Below are 15385 nucleotides of genomic sequence, written 5' to 3'. Positions count from 1 at the left end.
TTATAAACAGTGCTACGATGAACATTGGGGTGCACGTGTCTCTTTCAGATCTGGTTTCCTCAGTGTGTATGCCCAGAAGTGGGATTGCTGGGTCATATGGCAGTTCTATTTCCAGTTTTTTAAGAAATCTCCACACTGTTTTCCATAGTGGCTGTACTAGTTTGCATTCCCACCAACAGTGTAAGAGGGTTCCCTTTTCTCCACACCCTCTCCAGCATTTATTGCTTGTAGACTTTTGGATAGCAGCCATCCTGACTGGCGTGTAATGGTACCTCATTGTGGTTTTGATTTGCATTTCTCTGATACTGAGTGATGTTGAGCATCTTTTCATGTGTTTGTTAGCCATCTGTATGTCTTCTTTGGAGAAATGTCTGTTTAGTTCTTTGGCCCATTTTTTGATTGGGTCATTTATTTTTCTGGAATTGAGCTTCAGGAGTTGCTTGTATATTTTTGAGGTTAATCCTTTGTCTGTTTCTTCATTTGCTATTATTTTCTCCCAATCTGAGGGCTGTCTTTTCACCTTACTTATAGTTTCCTTTGTAGTGCAAAAGCTTTTAAGTTTCACTAGGTCCCATTTGTTTAGTTTTGCTTTTATTTCCAATAATCTGGGAGGTGGGTCGTAGAGGATCTTGCTGTGATTTATGTCGGAGAGTGTTTTGCCTATGTTCTCCTCTAGGAGTTTTATAGTTTCTGGTCTTACATTTAGATCTTTAATCCATTTTGAGTTTATTTTTGTGTATGGTGTTAGAAAGTGGTCTAGTTTCATTCTTTTACAAGTGGTTGACCAGTTATCCCAGCACCACTTGTTAAAGAGGTTGTCTTTTTTCCATTGTATATCCTTGCCTCCTTTGTCAAAGATAAGGTGTCCATCGGTCCGTGGATTTACCTCTTGGCTTTCTATTCTGTTCCATTGATCTATGTTTCTGTCTTTGTGCCAGTACCATACTGTCTTGATGACTGTGGCTTTGTAGTAGAGTCTGAAGTCAGGCAGGTTGATTCCTCCAGTTCCATTCTTCTTTCTCAAGATTACTTTGGCTATTCGAGGTTTTTTGTATTTCCATACAAATTGTGAAATTCTTTGGTCTAGTTCTGTGAAAAATACCGTTGGTAACTTGATAGGGATTGCATTGAATCTATAGATTGCTTTAGGTAGAATAGCCATTTTGACAATATTGATTCTTCCAATCCATGAACACGGTATGTTTCTCCATCTGTTTGTGTCCTCTTTGATTTCTTTCATCAGTGTTTTATAGTTTTCTATGTATAGGTCTTTTGTTTCTTTAGGTAGATATACTCCTAAGTATTTTATTCTTTTTGTTGCAATGGTGAATGGTATTGTTTCTTTAATTTCTCTTTCTGTTTTTTCATTGTTAGTATATAGGAATGCAAGGGATTTCTGTGTGTTAATTTTATATCCTGCAACTTTACTGTATTCATTGATTAGCTCTAGTAATTTTCTGGTAGAGTCTTTAGGGTTTTCTATGTAGAGGATCATGTCATCTGCAAACAGTTTCACTTCTTTTCCTATCTGGATTCCTTTTACTTCTTTTTCTGCTCTGATTGCTGTGGCCAAAACTTCCAACACTATGTTGAACAGTAGTGGTGAGAGTGGGCACCCTTGTCTTGTTCCTGATTTCAGGGGAAATGCTTTCAATTTTTCACCATTGAGGGTGATGCTTGCTGTGGGTTTGTCATATATAGCTTTTATTATGTTGAGGTATGTTCCTTCTATTCCTGCTTTTTGGAGAGTTTTAATCATAAATGAGTGTTGAATTTTGTCAAAGGCTTTCTCTGCATCTATTGAGATAATCATATGGTTTTTATCTTTCAATTTGTTAATGTGGTGTATTACATTGATTGATTTGTGGATATTAAAGAATCCTTGCATTCCTGGGATAAAGCCCACTTGGTCATGGTGTATGATTTTTTTAATATGTTGTTGGATTCTGTTTGCTAGAATTTTGTTAAGGATTTTTGCATCTATGTTCATCAGTGATATTGGCCTGTAGTTTTCTTTTTTTGTGGCATCTTTGTCTGGTTTTGGAATTAGGGTGATGGTGGCCTCATAGAATGAGTTTGGAAGCTTACCTTCATCTGCAATTTTCTGGAAGAGTTTGAGTAAGATAGGTGTTAGCTCTTCTCTAAATTTTTGGTAGAATTCAGCTGTGAAGCCATCTGGTCCTGGGCTTTTGTTTGCTGGAAGATTTTTGATGACAGTTTCGATTTCCTTGCTTGTGATGGGTCTGTTAAGATCTTCTATTTCTTCCTGGTTCAGTTTTGGAAAGTTATACTTTTCTAAGAATTTGTCCATTTCATCCAAGTTGTCCATTTTATTGGCATAGAGCTGCTGGTAGTAGTCTCTTATGATCCTTTGTATTTCAGTGTTGTCTGTTGTGATCTCTCCATTTTCATTTCTAATTTTGTTAATTTGGTTCTTCTCCCTTTGTTTCTTAATGAGTCTTGCTAATGGCTTGTCAATTTTGTTTATTTTTTCAAAAAACCATCTTTTAGCTTTGTTGATTTTTGCTATGGTCTCTTTAGTTTCTTTTGCATTTATTTCTGCCCTGATTTTTAAGATTTCTTTCCTTCTGCTAACCCTGGGGTTCTTCATTTCTTCCTTCTCTAGTTGCTTTAGGTGTAGAGTTAGGTTATTTATTTGGTTTTTTTCTTGTTTCTTGATGTAAGCCTGTAATGCTATGAACCTTCCCCTTAGCACTGCTTTTACAGTGTCCCATAGGTTTTGGGTTGTTGTGTTTTCATTTTCATTCATTTCTATACATATTTTGATTTCTTTTTTGATTTCTTCTATGATTTGTTGGTTATTCAGAAGCGTGTTATTTAGCCTCCATATGTTTGAAGTTTTAACAATTTTTTTCCTGTAATTGAGATCTAATCTTACTGCACTGTGGTCAGAAAAGATGACTGGAATGATTTCAATTTTTTTGAATTTTCCAAGACCAGATTTATGGCCCAGGATGTGATCTATTCTGGAGAAGGTTCCGTGTGCACTTGAGAAAAAGGTGAAGTTGATTGTTTTGGGGTGAAATGTCCTATAGATATCAATTAGGTCTAGCTGGTCCATTGTGTCATTTAAGGTTTGTGTTTCCTTGTTAATTTTCTGTTTAGTTGCTCTATCCATAGTTGTGAGTGGGGTATTAAAGTCTCCCACTATTATTGTGTTACTGTTAATTTCCTCTTTCATATTCGTTAGTGTTTGCCGTACATATTGCGGTGCTCCTATGTTGGGTGCATATATATTTATAATTGTTATATCTTCTTCTTGGATTGATCCTTTGATCATTATATAGTGTCCTTCTTTGTCTCTTTTCACATCCTTTATTTGAAAGTCTATTTTATCTGATATGAGTATTGCGACTCCTGCTTTCTTTTGGTCTCCGTTTGCATGAAATATTTTTTTCCAGCCCTTCACTTTTAGTCTGTATGTGTCTCTTGCTTTGAGGTGGGTCTCTTGTAGACAGCATATATAGCGGTCTTGTTTTTGTATCCATTCAGCCAATCTTTGTCTTTTGGTTGGGGCATTCAACCCATTTACATTTAGGGTAATTATTGATAGGTGTGGTCCCGTTGCCATTTACTTTGTTGTTTTGGGTTCACGTTTATACAACCTTTCTGCATTTCCTGTCTAGAGAAGCTCCTTTAGCATTTGTTGAAGAGCTGGTTTGGTGGTGCTGAATTCTCTCAGCTTTTGCTTATCTGTAAAGCTTTTGAATTCTCCTTCATATCTGAATGAGATCCTTGCTGGATACAGTAATCTAGGTTGTAGGTTATTCTCTTTCATTACTTTCAGTACGTCCTGCCATTCCCTTCTGGCCTGGAGGGTTTCTATTGATAGATCAGCTGTTATCCTTATGGGGATCCCTTTGTGTGTTATTTGTTGTTTCTCCCTTGTTGCTTTTAATATTTGTTCTTTGTGTTTGATCTTTGTTAATTTGATTAATATGTGTCTTGGGGTGTTTCGCCTTGGGTTTGTCCTGTTTGGGACTCTCTGGGCTTCTTGGACTTGGGTGGCTATTTCCTTCCCCATTTTAGGGAAGTTTTCAGCTATTATCTCCTCGAGTATTTTCTCATGGCCTTTCTTTTTGTCTTCTTCTTCTGGAATTCCTATGATTCGAATGTTGGGGCGTTTCACATTGTCCCAGAGGTCCCTGAGGTTGTCTTCATTTCTTTTGATCCTTTTTTCTTTTTTCCTCTCTGCTTCATTCATTTCCACCATTTTATCTTCTATCTCACTTATCCTATCTTCTGCTTCCGTTAGTCTACTCTTGGTTCCCTCCAAAGTGTTTTTGATCTCATTTATTGCATTATTCATTTTTAATTGACTCTTTTTTATTTCTTCTAGGTCTTTATTAAACATTTCTTGTATCTTTTCAATCTTTGTCTCCAGGCTATTTATCTGTAACTCCATTTTGTTTTCAAGATTTTGGATCATTTTTATTATCATTATTCTAAATTCTTTTTCAGGTAGATTCCCTATCTCCTCCTCTTTTGTTTGACTTGGTGGGCATTTTTCATGTTCCTTTACCTGTTGGGTATTTCTTTGCCTTTTCATCTTGTTTAGATTGCTGTGTCTGGAGTGGGCTTTCTGTATTCTGGAGGTCTGTGGTTCCTTTTTATTGTGGAGGATTTACCCCGTGGGTGGGGTTAGACGATTGGCTTGTCAAGGTTTCCTGGTTAGGGAAGCTTGCGTCAGTGTACTGGTGCGTGCAATTTGATTTCTTCTCTTTGGAGAGCAATGGAGTGCCCAGTAATGAGTTTTGAGATGGGTCTATGTGTTAGGTGTGTCCTTGGGCAGCCTGTATGTTGACGTTCAGGGCTATGTTCCTGCGTTGCTGGAGAATTTGCGTGGTATGTCTTGCTCTAAAACTTATTGGCTCTTGGGTGGTGGTTGGTTTCAGTGTAGGTATGGAGGCTTTTGGACAGTCACTTATTACTTAAAGTTCCATGTAGTCAGGAGTTTTCTGGTGTTCTCAGGTTTTTGGCTTAAGTCTCCTGCCTCTGGATTTCAGTTTTATTCTTCCTGTAGTCTCAGGACTTCTCCAACTATACAGCACTGATAAGAAAACTTCTAGGTTAATGGCGAAAAGATTCTCCCCCGTTAGTGACACCCAGAGAGGTTCACAGAGTTACATGAAGAAGAGGAGAGGGAGGAGGGAGATAGAGATGAGCAGGAGGAGAAAAAGGGGGACTCAAGAGGAGAGAGACAGATCTACGCAGCTGTCTGTTCCCAGAGTGTTCTCCGTAGCCCAGTCACCTACAAAGATTCACAGAATTGGATTGGGAAGAGAAGGGGAAAGGAGGAAATAGAGGTGTTCTGAGGTAGAAAACAGAGAGTCAAGATTGGGAGAGAATAATATTCGGTTTAAAAATAGGGCTTTGCTTCTTTTTTTTTTTTTGTAAGGTTATAGTGTATTGAAAATGAAAATTAAGGAGTAGTAGAGGAGTACTAGAGGACTTTATTTTTTAGAAAATAGAAGAGAAAAAGGAAAGAAAAAAAAAGAAGAAGAAAAAAAGAAAAAGAAAAAAAGAAAGAAAAAAAAATTTTTTTTTCCCCTAATTAAAAACATCGTAAAAATCTATGGAAATGAAAGTTAAGGAGTAATGGGGGAGTAATAGGGGATTTTAAAGGAAAATAAAAAAGAAAAAATAATAAAAAAGAAAAAAGAAAAAAAAAAAGAAAAAAGTAAAATTATATCTAGGAGTTTCTCTGGAGCTGTTGCGGTCAGTGTGGGTTCGGCTCAGTTTCAGATAGCTCCTCGTTCCAGCTTACACTTCTCGATATCTACAGGCCCCTTTCGGTGTAGTCAGTGTTTTCTAGAGGGATTTTAATCTGTTGCACCAGTCCCTTCTGAGGCGGTTCCCTTTGTTTATTTGGCTTCTGTTTGCCGGTCTCTTCAGAGCCTCATTTCTGCCCTGACACAGGCGGGCGGAGGTGGACTCTTATTCAGGTAGCTAGTTCCGTTGCTCTGCGGGGCAGGGAGTGGCTGGCGCTGCGGGGACGGGCTGGCGCTGCCGGGAGGGGCTGACGCTGCTTTCTCCGTCTGCGCTGCTCAGGCTCCTGGCTGTTCTGTATGGAGCGCGGCCCGCGCTGCGCGAGGTTCCAGCCCTCGGGTGCTCCACAAAAGCGCGGAACGAAAAGCTGCGCCTGCTCTCTGTGCCTTCCCCGTCAGAGCGGTCCAGGCAGCCAGGGGCTTGATGGGCGCACTATCCCCAGGTGTGGCGCACTCACTCCCTTCCGCCGACCCAGTCTCAGTTTCCGCTGACGCCAGTCGGGTGCGCGCGCCTTCCGCCCTCCGCGTCCCCAGCCCCAGTCCCCGCCTGCGCCGGTCGGGTGCCTGCGCCCTGTGTCTCGCCGCGACCTTCCCCTTCCCCCGCCTCCTGCCTGCGGCGGGGCTGGGCCGGTCCGCAGCCTACTAGGTCTTCTCTGGATTTTCTCGGTCTCTTTGTTCTGCGAACGGCCGGCAGTGTGTTCCGGCCGGTTAATTTACTCTCTCTCCTTTGGTCTCCCACAGTTCAAGTTGGCACCTCACAGAAGCTCCCTCCGATTGTCCTCAGGGCACTCAGGCCCGGACCCTACTCCAAGCAAGGCCGCCTAAGATTCCCTTCCCGGGACGGATCTCTGTCCTTAGCTCTTTTGTCTCACTTTTAATCTTTTATATTTTGTCCTACCTCCTTTCGAAGACAATGGGCTGCTTTTCTGGGCACCTGATGACCTCAGCTAGCGATCAGAAGTTGTATTGCGAAGTTTGCTCTGCGTTCAGTTATTCTTTTGATGAATTTGTAGGAGAGAAAGTGGTCTCCCCGTCCTACTACTCCGCCATCTTGATTGATACCAGCCATGTGTTTTAATGCTGTTAGGAATATAAACTCTTTAAGGATGGAAATTGGGCACTGTGAATAAAAATCAAGCAGACACACGCAAAGCAGAGGAAGATATCACACTTGTCCAGTGATAAACTATCTAAAAATTTATCTAATGAAAAGAAATCCATCAAGTATGAACAAAGATGAATGTTACAGTATGTATATTGCGGCCTTTCAAATGTAGGGTATTTGGATGAGGGAAGATAACCCTGATAGGTTCAAAACTAAGGTAGAAAACATAATATCACAATTTCAAAAATAATTTAGGACTGGATGCATAATATGCTAAAATTTTAAAAGGAGTAAAACTGTAGTAAAGAGGACTTTAAGCAGGTTTATTTTTTATCTGCATTTTTAAAGTTTCTACAGAGAATTTGTACATTTTTATGGTTTATAAACATGTTTAATGACGTAAAAGTTGAGCTGGACAAATGACAGCTCTCTTTTCCCTAGCAGAAGTTAGCGGTGTTACCTTAGTACAGGGTATATACTCACCCTCGGTTAGTCTTTGCAGATGGTCTTTTATTGTTTGGTATTTGTATTTCATAATTAATGCTGAATTTCCACATATTTGGTTAGGATGTCCTACTGAGGAAACTTTCCCTTACCTAAAGGTTTTTATAGCAAACCAAACCCTGTTGCCCAGCAATAAGAATCCTCATAAAAACATAGAAAGAAAACCTTAATTGATGAAATTTTAAAAAATCATTTCTATTAATGATCCACTGACTCTTTTACCCTTCATAACATTTCATTGCATCCAGCCCATTGTGTTCTTTCTCTCTTAACTTTGCCAACAAAGGTCCGTCTAGTCAAAGCTATGATTTTTCCGGTAGTATGTATGGGTGTGATAGTTGAACCGTAAAGAAGGCTGAGTGCCGAAGAATCAATACTTTCAAACTGTGGTGTTGGAGAAGACTCTTGAGAGTCCCTTGGCCTGCAAGGAGATCAAACCAGTCAGTCTTAAAGGAAGTCAGTTCTGAATATTCATTGGAAGGGCTGATGATGAAGCTCCAATACTTTGGCCACCTGATGTGAAGAGCCAACTCATTAGAAAAGACCCTGATGCTGGGAAAGATTGAAGGCAGGAGGAGAAGGGGACGACAGAGGATGAGATGGTTGGATGGCATTGCTGACTCAATGGACATGAGTTTGAGCAAGCTCTGGGGGATGAAGGACAGGGAACCCTGGCATGCTGCAGTCCATGGTGTCACAAAGAGTTGGACACGACCGAGTGACTGAACAACATCGTGTTCGTCATTTTCAATGTCAGATTGCATGATAACAGTGGAAAAGCCAGGTTAATTCACCCATGAAACTGAGAGAGTGACTGTGTTGAACTTAGGCCCTTATGGCCTGTTTATGATTATTTTTCACCCTGATGTTTTCTCATTCTAAAGAAGAGCTTAAGCTGGGACAGAGAGTCTGGCAATCTATATTCTCCAATCGCTTGGATTTTTTTTTAGTTTATTTTTTTTATTGAAGGATAATTGCTTTACAGAAGCTTGTTTTCGCTCGCTTGGATTTTATAGATGCAATCGGACACTGAGAAGGTTGGTTTTAATCCTGCAATCTCATGTTAGTCCCTTTTAATTAACAGTTTTTTGGTCTCTATTGAATTTGTTACAATATGCTTCTGTTTTATGTTTTGGTTTTGGCCTCAGGGCATGTGGAATCTTAGCTCCCTGACCAGTGATGGAACTCATACCCCGAGTGTTGGAGGGTGAAGTCTTAACCATTGCAATCTGAGAGAAGTCCATAGTTCCTTTTTTAAGTCACAAACGTAGGGTGTTCTGGTGTTGGGGTTCTAGCAGAGGTGAGATAAGGTTCATGCTCCGGTGATGCTTGTGGGTTACATCAAGGTCAGGGAGTCAGATAATGAAGAAACCCACAAGATCATCTCAGATGGATAAAAGCTAGGAGGGAAGGCATTGATGTGAGAGTGACCTGGGACGGCTCCTTGAGCTGGGCTGGTGGGAGAGACTTCTCCTGTGGCTGGCATTTGAGTTGAGACTGAAAGACGAGGAGCCAGCCTCTGAAAGTCTCAGGTAAGAGACGTGTGGGGAGCAGGAACAGCTATGGCAAGCGTCCTGTGGGGTCACCAAGTGACCTGTGGGAGGAATCGGGAGAAGCCACTGTTGCCGGAGCACAGAGATACACAGTGGGAGGATGGAGCCTCGCAGACAGTGATGCATGATGAAGACCTTCTTGGTCATTGGAAGGAGTTCAGATTTCATGCCAGGTGTCGTGGGAAACCACTGAAGGGTTTCAATTAGAGAGGTAGTGATATCTGGCTTACATTTTACAGAGTTGGCCAAAAAGTTCGTTTAGTTTTTTCTGTAGGATGCTGTGGAAAAACTTGAACCGACTTTTTGGCCAACCCAATACAAGATCATCTCATCTCTTAGGTGGAAAATGGATTGCCAGGGGTTAAGAGTGAAACCTGGGTGACCTCTCAATAGGCTGGTTTTTGTTGTGTTTTAAGTTTTAGTCTTTTTTTTTTTTTTGAGGGTAATTGTTTTATAGTGTTGTGTTAGTTTCAACAATGTGAATCAGCTGTAATGTATACATATATCCCCTCCCTCTTGACCCTCCCTCCAATAGGCTGTTATGGTTCAAAGGTGGGATCCGGTGGGTCTGTCTCCTGTGAGAGGCAGAGAGTGGACTGATTGAGGGATAAGAGATCATAGGACTTGCTGTTAGAATTGGTGGGAGAGTGAGAGAGAAGAATTGTAGATAACTTCTAGGTTTGGTGTGCTACTTGCCAAGATGTGGACTATTTAAAGATGAGCAGGAAAATCAAGTGAGTTCTGTTTTGCACATGTTCATTTTGAGATAACTTCATGGACTTAGTTGCAGATAAAGTTCTTTTCCAGTTCTGCAGAATGGATGAATTGAGAATTAGCAGGAACCCTCTGAATAATTTTCAGAGGAGTTCACATTCTGTAAGTACCATATAGGTTATAGAAGAATGGAGGAGACTAATATGTATATGCATGTATATTTGAGCATTTGTATAAAATTTCAAGTTCAAACTATCCCTACTCTTGACCAGTTGGCGGTAAGATGGCCCCCCAGCATAAGTGCACTTGGACTAGTTTCGGTACGTTTGTGTTTCTTGAGACTTGAGCCTTCTGATTTCTACTTTGGAGAAAAACCAACTTTTCAGTTGATAGACAAGCAGGGTACCTTACTTAAACAAGCACAAATCAGGGACTCCCCTGGAGATCCAGCAGTTAAGACTCCGAGATTCTGATGCAGGTGTATTTGATCCCTGGTTGGGGAACTAGGATCTCAACATGCCTCACAGCATGGCCAAAAGTTTTTTCTTAATTTAAAAAGCAAGAAATGAAGCACAGTATCAGTGAAGACCAAGATGGCCTATGTCCTGCGAGGGCCCTGTTGTGGAGCAGGTTGGCCAGGTCAGTAGATAGAAGAATGCTAACTGGACTCACAGACTAGATTGGTTTCAGATCATTTCTGGGTTGAAGAACTTTACTCCCTGTTGTCTGAAACTTCAGCACAAATGATCCTGATGTGATGAGGCAGAATGATTCAAGTGGCAGAGTGATTAGATAGAATGATTAGAAGAGGTAAGAGAGAGGGAGGGTTGGAGGGCAGGAGGTGGCAAGACTGAGCTGTCAATCTAGGTAGCTGAGAAAGTCCCCTGCTTATTGCACATTGTTCTAATGAGCGGAGGATGGTGGGCTTGTAGGCAGGGCTCATCTGCTACTTGAGGCAAAGCAGCTTCTGGCTGTTCCCCACTCTGTTCCAGGAATGCCCACACGCCACTAGGATGGAGGACATCACCAAGACTGGCCTTAAGACAACCTCAGGGGACCAGGAGGAGAGCTCTGTTGTAGGACTTTGCATACAAATCACTACCTTTGGTCCAGGTGGTGATGACTTCCCAGCTTCGGGTCCCCTCCCTGAACCGCCTTAGTTAGAGCGCTCGTGATGGCTCTGTGCACAGGGTGAAGAGGTGACAAGTGACGCATAGGCCTCTAGGATCATGTAGGCAGCAAAGCTTACTGAAAAATGTCTTTTAAAGATGGAATATCTGACTGCCTTCTTTTTTTTTTCCTGTTAAGATTTTATGGCCAAAGTGAAGATGGAGATGAATTTAGTAATTCAATCCGCCAGTTATTTCTTGCTTTCAATTCACTGATGGACAGGCCTCTGGAAGAAGCTGTCAAGATCAAGGTCAGCTTGGGCTACTGTTAATACTGTGGGTGAGGATGTTCTGGGGAACGAAAAACTTGCAGTACATGATAAAAAAAAATAATCCTCATTCATGGAAAACTTGTTAATTTTAGAATGACTTGTAGAAAGTAAAGGGGAAATCCCTTTGTATTCCCTTTTACGTACATTTGTATTTTCAAATGTTCATTTGCCAAAGACAAGCTACCTATTTTTATTGAAGTAGAGTTGATTTACGATGTTGTGTTAGTTTCAGGTATACAACAAAGTGATTCAGTTAAACATATGTATTTTTTTCAGGTTCTTTTTCATTACAGGTTATTATAAGATATTGAATATAGTTCCCTATGCTATATAGCAGGTCCTTGTTGTTTATCTGTTTTATATATCATGATGTATATCTGTTAATCCTAATTTATCCTTTCCTACCCTCTCCCCTTTGATTACTGTAAGTTTTTTTCCTATGTCTGTGAGTCTGTTTCTGTTTTAAAAATAAATTCATTTATGTTATATGCCACATATAAATTATATCATATGATATCTGTCTTTTTATGGCTGAGTAATATTCCATTATCGGAGAAGGAAGTGACAACCACTCCAGTATTCTTGTCTAGAGAGCTTCATGGACAGAGAAGCCTGGCGGGCTACAGTCCATGGGATGGCAGAGTCGAACATGAGCGAGTGACTCACACTTACTTACTGTATTCTGTTGCACACACACGCATACACGCACACACACATGCATGCACATGCACGCACACACACGCATACACGCACACGCACGCACATGCACACATAGCACATCTCACCTTTCCTCTGTTGACGGACACTTGGGCTGTCTCCACCTTCCGGCTGTTGTGAATAGTGTTGCTATGAACATTGGGGTGCATGTATCTTTTCAGATTTGAGTTCTTGTTTCTTCTGGGTAGATGCCCAGGAGTGGGATTGCTGGATGATATGGTAACTCTATTTTTTGTTTTTTGAGGAACCTCCATGCTGTTCTTCATAGTGGTTGTACCAGTTTTCATTCCCACCAACAGTGTAGGGGTGTTCCCTTTTCTCCACACCCTCACCAGCATTGATTGTTTATAGACTTCTGACCTCTGTGAGATAATACCTCATTGGATTTTCTTTTCTGTAATAATCAGTGATGTTGAGCATCTTTGCATGTGCCTAATTATGTCTAGATGTAATCCATGGCACCTAAAACTTCTAGAGAACATAGGCAAAACTTTATCTGACATCAATCGCAGCAGTATTTTCTTAGATCAGTCTCCCAAGGCAAAAGAAATAAAAGGACAAATAAACAAGTGGGACCTAATCAAACTAAAAGGTTTTTCATAGCAAAGGAAACCGTAAAGAAAACAAAAAGACAACCCACAGGGTGGGAGAAAATATTTGCAAACAATGCAACCTGCAAGGGATAATTTCCTAAATACACAAAACAGCTCATCCACCTCAATAACCAAACACCCCAATCAAAAAATGGGCAGAAGACCTAAATAGACATTTTCCCAAAGATGACAAGCTACCCTTTTAGACATCCCTTGCATGGCTTTTATGGCCTCTGTGAATTTAGCCAATTGATAATGATTCAAGCAGCAAGCTTTCTTCTCAGAGCTTCCCTTCTCCCCCAGAACCCAAAGTCTCCATCATCATCATCCTTAGCAGTTTTTTAAATGTAAAATATGCAATCCCTAAGGACTCATATCTGAACTTTACTTTCTCCTCTCTTTGGCAACTTTGTGAGGGAAATGTCAAGGTTTTGATTACCTCCTTGGATAGAAAAATGCATTCTAAACGGACAATGGAAAGCTGTCCAGATTTTTTTGGGAAAAAGATGATGGGAGAGATCATGTGTTAGCAATACTAGCTTTCTTCTTCACAAGAACATTCGTGTCCAGTTTACTGTTTCCCAGTGTTAGTCATTTCTTCTTGGGATCATGCAGGAAATTCTGTGTCTGTCCTGCTTGACGACTGAATCTGCCTTTTTGTTTTTCTTGCAGGGGGCAGCCTTGAAGTACCTTCCTAGCATCATAAATGACGTCAAACTTGTGTTCGATCCTATTGAACTCAGGTAAATAGCCAAAAACTATTGTTTCTTTAAAAAGAAAATTATTTGGTTGTCTGGGTGTTAGTGGCAGCCCTCAGGCTTCTCTGGGTATGTCACGTGGGCTCCAGAAAGCTTGTCCTTAAAGCTGCTTCACAGCATGTGGGATCTTAGTTCCCCGACCAGGGATGGAACCAGCATCCCCTGCATTGCATGGCAGATTCCTAACCACTGGACCACCAGGGAAATTCCTGTTATGTCTTAGCAGGAGATGCAACTCCCCTGCTTGGCTTCAGCTTGGACTACTACACATGCTGTGATTCTTCTAATACATATGGACACGTATGGACTGAACACCTTTCTGTGCTCAGTTCTAGGGAAGATAAAGGCCCCTGAGAGAGGTTTGCACTTTCTCCAAAGAAACAAAATGCACAGATATAAAATTAACTATAGGAAAAAAGTACATAAAAATATGCTTCCAGCCATACACCTAAGTACCCCAGGAATGCCAGGTCAGATGGTGATTGACACTGGGGTGGAATTAGCCAGAAAAGGCTTTTGCAGAAATTGAGTATAAAGACAGGTCTGCAAAGCAGCGATGGACCTGACTGCTTGGCAGGTCAGGCAGACTCAGCTCCCCAGCTGAGCCCTAGAGTGAATGCAGAGTATAGCCTCTCCTTGGCCTCTTAGAGACAGACTATCCGGTCATTGGGGAGAGAATTCCAGGTCAACCTCTCTACGCCCTAATAATCTCCCATGGGAGAGGAAGAGCTTATTCCCTTCAACAAGGCAGGATAGAACCACTGACTACCCAGGTTTCTCTTCTAGTGTGCTCTTCTGCAAATTCATCCAGAGCATCCCCGACAACCACTTAGTTCGCCAGAAGCTGAACTGCATGACCAAGATAGTGGAGAGCAGTCTTTTTCAGCAGTCGGGTGAGTCTCCCGCAAAAGTGGCCGCTTATGGAAATTGTCTTCCTCAGCCAATGCTGCCTTTTAAAAAAAAATTTAATTATGTCCTTGGTGCTACCTAAGCACTTCCTGGGAAACTGGTTTTAAGGAGAAGATGAAGTCAGTTCAGCATTTCACCTAGCTCCATGAAAGAGCAAACTCATGTGTTCTTTAATGTTTAATTCTATAGCGAATGTTGCATTAATTAGCAAACTTTGTCCTCAAAATACAAACCCCAGAAAGCAACAGGCAAGCAGGAAAGATGGTCCTTTTAAACAAATGCATCTCCTTTGACCTAGACATGGAGTATAATATCAGTAACCAGGGACCGGGGCAGGCAGTGATACCATGATGTCATGGCATGGGGCAGTGATGCTGTGGGGCGGTGATACCCTGTGGCAGGGATGCAGTGATGCTGTGGGGCAGTGGTACCCTATGGCAGGGACGCAGTGATGCTGTGGGGCAGTGGTACCCTGTAGCAGGGATGCAGTGATGCTGTGGGGCAGTGGTACCCTGTAGCAGGGATGCAGTGATGCTGTGGGGTAGTGATACCCTGTGGCAGGGATGCAGTGATGCTGTGGAGCAGTGGTACCCTATGGCAGGGACGCAGTGATGCTGTGGGGCAGTGGTACCCTGTAGCAGGGATGCAGTGATGCTGTGGGGCAGTGGTACCCTGTAGCAGGGATGCAGTGATGCTGTGGGGCAGTGGTACCCTGTAGCAGGGATGCAGTGATGCTGTGGGGCAGTGGTACCCTGTAGCAGGGATGCAGTGATGCTGTGGGGCAGTGGTACCCTGTAGCAGGGATGCAGTGATGCTGTGGGGCAGTGGTACCCTATGGCAGGGATGCAGGGATGTCCCGGGAAAGTGATGGACTGTTTGCTGCTTGTACTTGCTCAGCAGAGCAGGTTATGCACATTTCTCCTCCATTCCATGCCCAGTCATGTCACATCAGTGACAAAAAATCGGCCATGGTGGGAGTAGTGGCAGTCACTATAAATCAGAGAGGTTCGGGGGGAGCTGTGGGTGAGCCAGATTACCATTTGACTGCTAGGAGTGGAGGAGGACCCCAAGGGAAGAAAACTCTTACACTGGTAAAAGACTCTTCATTTTGTAACTAGTCAAGCAAGTAGCCATCAGGTGTAAATCACTGTGTTCCTGCCCCAGAGTTGACATGGGAAGGAGGTCCCATACCTGGTCCTTTCCCAGTAAACCCAAGGCTCGTCAGGGTGGGCCAGCTGTGGGAGCTGTTTTTGAAGCCCCCACCGGGTCCGGGAGCCCCAGGGGGTGATTCATGCTGTGTTG

The 15385-nt window shown here is 42.1% G+C and overlaps 1 protein-coding gene across 2 annotated transcripts in view; it reads left to right on the top strand.

Moving 5' to 3' along the window:
* Nucleotides 1-15385, top strand: part of DOCK5 (dedicator of cytokinesis 5) — a 281193-nt gene that overhangs the window by 194940 nt on the left and 70868 nt on the right. For both annotated transcript variants that reach the window (XR_006345828.1, XM_043927733.1), the window contains exons 23-25: nucleotides 10974-11085; nucleotides 13089-13159; nucleotides 13961-14067. Coding sequence is in view for 1 of the 2 variants with exons in the window: in XM_043927733.1 (XP_043783668.1) it covers nucleotides 10974-11085; nucleotides 13089-13159; nucleotides 13961-14067 (290 nt within the window). In the remaining variant the exon portion in view is untranslated. The remainder of the gene's footprint in view (nucleotides 1-10973; nucleotides 11086-13088; nucleotides 13160-13960; nucleotides 14068-15385) is intronic.

This window comes from Cervus elaphus, chromosome 16 (assembly GCF_910594005.1).
Source record: "Cervus elaphus chromosome 16, mCerEla1.1, whole genome shotgun sequence".
Lineage (NCBI taxonomy): Eukaryota > Metazoa > Chordata > Mammalia > Artiodactyla > Cervidae > Cervus > Cervus elaphus.
The sequence above is the reverse complement of the archived record's forward strand: the minus strand, read 5'-3'. Positions and strand labels throughout refer to the sequence as shown.